Raw genomic sequence first — 8,076 nt, forward strand, 5'->3', positions numbered from 1 at the left:
AGTCACATCTAGGTTCACCCTTAACTTATCTGAATTCAGCTATTCCTGCTGGTGGCTGGGGCATTATTTAAATGGGTGGAGGGAAGGGGCTTGGCCTTCCTCAGGAAGGGGTCCTCAGGGTGGACAGCCGGAGGTGATGGGAGCCAGGGCTCTGCTGTCCCTAAGCTGGTCTCAGTGGCTGTGAGTGCAGTGTGATTCCAGGGGTCCAAGCTTTGGTTGCCAGGTTTAGGAAATAAAAACGCAGGACATCCGGTGAAACAAGGAATGATATTTAGTATAACAACGCGGCCTGCCTTCCCAGACCGCAGAACCTACTGTGGGCTCCAGCCCTCCTGCACACACACACCCGGCCAGGTTCTGTCCTTTGTCATCCCGCCCCTCTTCCAGCACCACCCCCAGCCCACTGCACAGCCTTGGCTGGGGTGACTCCGCCACCACCTCCTCCACTGCCCGGGCTGCAAGGCAGTGCAGGAGACTGGCTGAATTCGAATCCAGGGACTTGCTGCCTGATACATGGCCCTGGGTACCTTACCTAACCTCTCTCACCAAAAAGGTATAAAAATAAGAGCATCTAGTTAATGGGACCGTTGTGAAGATGATCCGGTGGTCTAGGGTAACTTCAAACCTGCTCAGTCAAGGGCGGCCCAGGTTATGCCCCTGGGAAAAGGCTCCACCTGCCGGGGAGGGACCCTAACCCCGCCAAACACACTCTCCACTTCTCTGTCGATTTCCCTCTCCCAGAACCAGATGTCCCCCTCAGGTGGTTTCAATGCTTCTTTGCCCTGGAACACTCCTCTCCACTCTTCCCTACCCCACTTCCATGCCAGCCCCTGGCCCGAGTCTCCTGTTTGAACTCGTTCCTGCCTGCCCTGGGCTCCGGAGGGCTTCCCACTCCCTCCGCTATGGCATTTGCCCCCCATCCCACCATGTCTGCTGGGAGGTGCCCGCTTTCCGTGCCTCTCTGCGCTGGGTGCCCCATAGACGCTGGGCTGGGTCTGTGGAGAGGGTGGAAGTCCCCGATTCAGGATCGAGATCCTGTTTGAATGTTTAGAAGAGGGTCCCAGATGAATTAAATTCAAAAGGAGGCTTTCAAGGAAGAAGGAAGTGTCATCTTTGTGAAATGAACGAGTCGCCATCCACGCACCCTCTAACCCCATCCCAAGGCCGGCGCCCTGCGAGGTGGCGGGAGGCCGGGGTCCCGGGTGTGCCCTGGGTTGACTGCCCAACAAGGGCCGGGATTGAAGCGGACCCTCGAAAGTGTTTCCTTTGCAGACAGGCGCAGTAAGGACCCCATGCCGGGAGAGGCTGGGAGGTGGGGGACCCAGGCCAACTAGGCAAGTATCGCGAGAGACCCCCAGCCCCCGCGCAGTGCCCTTAACCCCCCTTTTACCCTAACGCCCCCGCTGGCTGCGCGCGGTGCCCGGCCGGGTGGGGCAGACAGGGGAGCGGGGCGAGGGTGACCTCAGCGGTTCCGCCGCTCCGGGAAGTCGCTCGGCCCGCCTCCTCCGGCCCCAGCTCCGAGTTTCGCTCTCTCCGGGGCGGGGCGAGCGGCGGGCGGCGCTGGGCCAGCCAAGTTGGAGCGCGCCCCGCCCGGCGCCCTCCCCGTCCCCGCGCCCTCGCGGCCGGGGCGCGCCACCCGCAGCTCCACGCGCGCCGGGGCCGCACTGGGGAGGGCGCGCGGCCGGGCGGCGACCGGAGAAGAGCTCGGGGTGGCGGAGGTGAGCGCGGGGGGCGGGCTCCCGGCTCCGCCCGCCCCGCCCGCCGGCCCGCTCCCCGCGGCCGCGCTGCCATAAATGGGGCCGGCGGCGGCGGCAGCTGGTGGGCCGGGCGGCAGCTGGAGGCGGCGCGGAGGTGCGGAGGCGCGGGGCGGGCGGCGGAGGCGCAGCCACCGGGGCGTCAGGGACGCCGGGAGCGGGCGGGCGGCCGCCCGGGAGTGAAGTTCAGGAGCGCCCGGGCGGGGACGCGCGCAGGTTTGCGCCTCTCACGTCCCTGCGCCCGAGTCCCGGGACCCGCCCCCGCGTCGGAGCCGCTACTGTTTACTTTCGATCGAGTTTTTCCTGCTCGGGGCAGGTGCCCGCGGCGGCTCTGGACCGGCGGTTGGCGCGTCACTCCCGCGCTGCCTGCCGCCGGGAAGGGTGCTCCGCGGGCGTCTCCAGGCGCGCTGACAGGCGTTCCCATTTGTGCCCAGGTGATGACGGCGGCGGCATGGAGTTCCCCGAGCACGGCGGACGGCTGCTGGGCCGCCTGAGGCAGCAGCGCGAGCTGGGCTTCCTGTGCGATTGCACCGTGCTGGTGGGCGACGCGCGCTTCCCGGCCCACCGTGCCGTGCTGGCCGCGTGCAGCGTCTACTTCCATCTCTTCTACAGGGATCGGCCCGCGGGCAGTCGCGACACGGTGCGGCTTAACGGCGACATCGTCACGGCGCCCGCCTTCGGCCGCCTACTGGACTTCATGTACGAGGGCCGCCTGGACCTGCGCAGCCTGCCTGTCGAGGACGTCCTGGCGGCCGCCAGCTACCTGCACATGTATGACATCGTCAAGGTCTGCAAGGGCAGGCTCCGGGAGAAGGACCGAAGGCTGGACCCGGGGAACCCTGCCCCTGGGGCAGAGCGTGCTCAGCCACCGTGCACCTGGCCTGTCTGGACCACTGACCTCTGCCCAGCTGCCCAGAAGGCCAAGCTCCCCCCATTTGGGGTCAAGGCTGCCCTCCCTCCTCGAGCATCTGGGCCTCCTTCCTGCCAGGTCCCAGAAGAGTCAGACCAGGCCCTGGACCTGTCACTGAAGCCTGGCCCAAGGCAGGAGCGGGTCCACCCACCCTGCATCTTCCCGGCACCCCTCTGCGGCCGGATGCAACCAGGGGTCCAGCCACTGGTGAAGGATGAGCGGGACTCACTGTCTGAACAGGAAGACAGGAGCAGCTCTAGGAGCCCCCACAGCCCCCCGAAGCCACCTCCTGTTCCTGCAGCCAAGGACCTGGTGGTGGGCTTGCGGCCGCTACCTGTCAGCGGGGAGGGCAGCCGGGAGCTGGAGCTGGAGCTGGAGCTGCATGCAGGGCGGGTGGCAAGTGAGGACGAGCTGGGGCCTGGCGGGCCCCTCTGCATCTGCCCGCTGTGCAGCAAGCTGTTCCCCAGCTCCCACACGCTGCAGCTGCACCTCAGCGCCCACTTCCGTGAGCGGGACAGCACACGAACCCGGCTCTCCCCGGACGGCACGGCACCCACCTGCCCGCTCTGCGGGAAGACCTTCTCGTGCACATACACGCTGAAGAGGCATGAGCGGACACACTCGGGTGAGAAGCCCTACACGTGTGTGCAGTGTGGCAAAAGTTTTCAGTATTCCCACAACCTGAGCCGGCACGCCGTGGTGCACACTCGCGAGAAGCCGCATGCCTGCCGGTGGTGTGAGCGCCGGTTCACGCAGTCTGGGGACCTGTACCGCCACGTCCGCAAGTTTCACTGTGGCTTCATCAAGTCCCTTCTGGTGTGATGCCTCCCTGCGGATCCTGAGGGTGCGGTGGAAGGGAAGGGATGGGGCCCTCCCAGGTGGGACAACAGCATGGGGTGTGAAGCCTGGCCAGGTGGAAGTCCCAGCTCAGGCTGGATGGCTCAACCCGCCTGGCAGAGAGCATGCTGCCACCTCCTGGAACTTGGCCTTAGACTCGGGTGACTTGGGCAGCCCTCCTCCCACCTTGCCTGTCCTTCGCCCTCACTGCCCAGCTCATTCCAGCCCCCAGGCTTCCTCTCCCGTCCCCTCCAGCCAAGTTCTGTGGGGTGTCCAGCCAGCACATGGCCCTGCCCTGGTTTCTCCGTGTGAGATGACACATCCACCTCCCATCTGGGACTTTCCTGATCACCTCTCTGGCAGGCTTCGGGAGGTCTTCTTGAGCCTGGCCCCTCACTAGGTGAATTATTCACATGTCAGAAAAGTTGGTGTGTGTCCTGATGGGGTGCTGGGAGGAAACAGGACACTCCTGGGGGGCAGCAGCAGGAACCCCTGCCAGGAAGGCCTGGGGCACACTGAGTGCCAGCAGGGGCCATCTGGGCACAGCTGGTGTCTGGGGGGTGGGGTGCAGCCCCAGCAGGGATCCTAAGGCAGCAGGGGTAGCCAGCTAGAAGCTGAGTGGCTTTGGCGTCATTATCTCTCGGGTGGGACGTGAGTCCATGGGAGCGTGCAGTCATGACTATGCTGTAACTTTGGTCAGAGAGTGGGAATTTGGAACTGGATTCTTTTTGCTTTTTCTTTCCTCCTTTTTTCTTTTTTTCTTTTTCTTTTCTTTTCTTTTTTTTTTTTTTTTTTTTTTTTTTTTTTGATATGGAGTTTTGGTCTTGTTTCCCAGGCTGGAGTGCAATAGCCCAATCTTGGCTCACTGCAACTTCACCTCCCGAGTTCAAGTGATTCTCCTACCTCACCCTCCCATGTAGCTGGGATTACAGGCACGCACCACCATGCCCAGCTAATTTTGTATTTTTAGTAGAGGCGAGGTTTCTCCATGTTGGTCAGGTTGGTCTCAAACTCCTGACTTCAGGTGATCCGTCCGCCTCCACCTCCCAACGTGCTGGGATTATAGGTGTGAGCCACGGCACCCCGCCAAGAACTGGATTCGAGACCCAGAAGGAGCCTCCCGAGGTGTCCAGATGTCTGCTGGTGGCTGCCCAGCCACGTGCTTCCCTGCTTGAGTGCAGGTCTACGAAGTCTCTGGGCATCCCCAGAGTGGGGCCTGGGCCACTGTGGGCCTCACTTTGAAGGTCACTCTACCCGCTAGGGGTCTCCCTGGAGCTGTGGGCACTGCCATGCACTGACTGAGAAGGGGCCAAAGGTTGCCCTGTTTGCCAGGAGCGGGGTTTGTGGGCCTTTTCCTGGGTGAGGTGTGGGTGAAAGTGGCCATGGCAGCAGGGGTAAGGGCAGGCGAGGAGTGGGAGTCACAGCACCCCAGCCTCCATCCGCAGCCTTGGGAGGCTAATGCTCCAATCATGAGTAGAATGTGAGGACCACGCCCCTTGTACCCCCTTGTACATGTCACTGGTTCAGGTCGTGCCCTGCTTTGCCCACCTAATCACGAAGCAGATCTTGCCACCAGAACCTCACTGGCCTCTGGGGGTCAGCAGGTGCAGAGTCACATGGATGCCTGGAGACCACCTGGGCTGTTTCCTCTGACCGGCAACGGCCTTGATGACAGAGTCCAGCCAAGTCTACCTTTTTTCTCTTCTCCTGACAACACTGGATGTCATATTTATTCGTCAGCCTGGTCTGGAGTGAATGACCACCCCCAGCGCATCTCCCACTTGCCCTGGGCTCCTGGTATGCTGGGTGCCAGCCTGGGAGCCCAGCACCTCTGGGTGATGTCCCAGCCTCAGATGCCCTGGATGGCTTTGGTCTTGAGACAGGTGGGGGTGGGGCCCTGCTTCTGATTGTCCTGGGCCCCAGCCCCACCTCTGCAAGAGTTCAATGTGATGTGCTCCATAATCGTGTGTGTGTGTGTGTGTGTGTGTGTGTGTGTGTGTGTGTGTCTAGCATATGGCAAGGCCCAAACCAAGCCGGTGCCCCGCAGATGGGCAGCCACACTGCCGCCCAAGCACAGAGGTGTGGCTGAGGCACTGGTCCCCCCAGTGGTTTCCATGGGGGAAGGACTTCCCTTTGCTGGGTGGGCAGCCTGCCCTGAGCTCTCTATCAACACTGGATTTGTTGTCTTCTGCACAGCTACTGTGAAGAGACTGTAAGAAGTGGTCGGTTTTATTTTAACTGACAGTTGGGACGAAATATATACATGTACATATATTTAAGACACTAATTGTGTGGAAGAGTAGTAGAGGCCTATGTAGATGCAAGGCAAGCGGAGTCAGCAGTAGGGAGTCTCCTGGGTCAGCCCAGCACCTGTGGGTGCTCTGGCCCTGCGGGTGGGGACAGCTCCAGGCTAATCCTGGAAGACAATTGTTGGTGCACAGCGCCTAGGAGGTGTGGGAATTGGTGCTGTCTTCCTCTTTTCAGGTCATGGTGACAGTAATAAAGCCCACCTCTGGTGGAAATGGCAATGACTATTCCTGGGGACGGATGGGGACTCCCAGGTGCCACCACATGCTCATGCTGCTGGGTGGGGGAGACTGGGACAGGGCTGAGGGCAGGTGGCACCCTCCCTTTCTCCAGGTTTGTCCCTGACTGCCAGCATTTGGGGGAGCGGGTCCAGGGAGGCACAGGACACAGGCTAGCTTGGCAGGGGAAGCCAGAGTGACTTCTTGCCCTGGGGAAGGAGGCTGGACCCTGGAGGAAAGCTGAGAGCCTGGGATGCCGTGGCCCTCCCCACCACCCTACGCCCATGGCCTCCTGTGGGTGGGAGAAGGTACAGCAATTTCTAGAGCCTTGTGGCAGGCTGGGCTGGGCTCTGGGCTGATGAGGCTGGGGTGGGCAGTGCCACTCCTCCTCCTCTGCCCCGCTCCCTCTGGAGGCCCTGCAGGGGGTCATCAGCCCTGAGCCTCCCCCTGGAGGGAGCACAGCCTTCTTTTCCAGGCCAGCTGGGGCAGGGCCTCCACATATGCTATAAGCTTCAACAAAGTGCCACCTTGGCTTGAGAAGAGCCAGGGTAACCCCCAGGCCCAGGACAGGGTTGGGACGGTGCTGGCCAAAGGGTCCCCAAGGTCAGGCTGCACTGGTATGCAAGGGCCTCCACTCCTGGGCCAGCTCCTGCCATTTTCCCAGTCCTGACCCCAAATGTGGATCCTTCCTTCTGGGAGGTGGTGCTGGCTCCTCCCCTACCCCTTCTGTGTCCACCCTGCCTCCTGCTGAGCCTGGCCCAGGGCCCTGTCCTGCAGGGAGGCCTTGTCATGTTCCCAGTTGGGCCCATGACTCAGCCCAGGCCTTCTCAGCCCAGAGGAGGAGGCTGTTTCTATGCCAACCAGGCAGGAAAGGAGGATGGTCTGCTGTCTCCTAGGGGGCGTGGGGCTTCCTGGGGCCCCTCCGGCCTGCCCAGCTCTGCCACACTGTGCTTACAACTCAGCTGACTGCTGGAGCTGTTGCCAAAGCTTTCAGTTCCACTCCTGACCAGAGTGGGACTCCTGGCACCCTACTTGAAGGCCATCCAGCTGGCTTCCTTGGCTGGATGGTAAACTGAGGCACATGGAAGGGACCAGTACTGCCCACGGTCCCAGAGCCAGTTGGTGGCAAATCCAGGACTTCTTCCACAAACTCCAGGTACCTCAAGCTGTCTGCTCACAGTGCTGGGCACAGGGCCTCAACGCTGTCAGAGGCACAGTGGCAAGTTGGGGCAGCAAGGACGAGGCCAGAGGGAAGGAGAGGGTTAGACTCTGTGGAGAAGGAATCCCAGCAGGCTCCCCAGGAAGGGTGAACTCTCAGGAGCCTTCGAGTGGACAATATGAACACAGGCACCAGGCACGGGCCAGCCCCCAACAGAGGCCCAGTCACGTCAGCCCAGGTGCGTGGACGCCACCCTGGGGAAGCTGCCTTGCAAGTAGGAAGCAGGAGAGTCGGCAGCTTTGGCCCCTCCCTCCCTCCACCTCCCCAGCTCCTGCCACTTCCCAACACACCTGGTCTTACCTCTTCCCAGTGTTCCTAAATGACACTGAGTCCTTCCCAGTGTGGGGGCTCCACTCCACAGACACCCCTGGGGACCCTGACGACAAAGCCGGTGCAGGTATGGCTCCAACCCCTGCTGTCCCAGCTCTCGGGAGTGAACTCCAAGCCCCCAAGACCTCTCTGCCCTAGTCTTCTATGACTTCTCTCCTCCCCGCCTCAGTCCCATCTTCACTGAGCACATCCCACACTGTCATCATGGTCATCATCACCACCCCGCCCCATGGAAACACAACTGTCGCCTCTACCATCAGTATCACCTCCACCATCACATCACCTCCACTTCCACCAGCATCACCACCATCACCTTCACTTCCACTACCTCTTCCATCACCATCACCTCCACGTCCACTAGCACCATCACTAACTCCTCCACCTCCACCATCGCCTCCACCTCCAGCATCATTTCCACTACATCCATTACCTCCACCTCTACCATCACCCTCACATCCACCATCACCTCCATCACCATCACTACCTCCTTCACTTCCACCA

General features: G+C 61.7%; 1 protein-coding gene across 1 annotated transcript; it reads left to right on the top strand.

Annotated features, from left to right (window-relative positions):
• Nucleotides 1-1,555: 1,555 nt before the first annotated feature.
• On the top strand, nt 1,556-7,854 carry ZBTB42 (zinc finger and BTB domain containing 42). The gene is made up of 2 exons (XM_039462900.2): nt 1,556-1,718; nt 2,189-7,854. Exon 2 carries the CDS (start codon nt 2,206-2,208, stop codon nt 3,484-3,486), a length of 1,281 nt encoding a protein of 426 aa, XP_039318834.1. The 5' UTR covers nt 1,556-1,718; nt 2,189-2,205; the 3' UTR covers nt 3,487-7,854.
• The last annotated feature ends 222 nt before the right edge of the window (nt 7,855-8,076 follow it).

This window comes from Saimiri boliviensis, chromosome 2, assembly GCF_048565385.1.
Source record: "Saimiri boliviensis isolate mSaiBol1 chromosome 2, mSaiBol1.pri, whole genome shotgun sequence".
NCBI lineage: Eukaryota > Metazoa > Chordata > Mammalia > Primates > Cebidae > Saimiri > Saimiri boliviensis.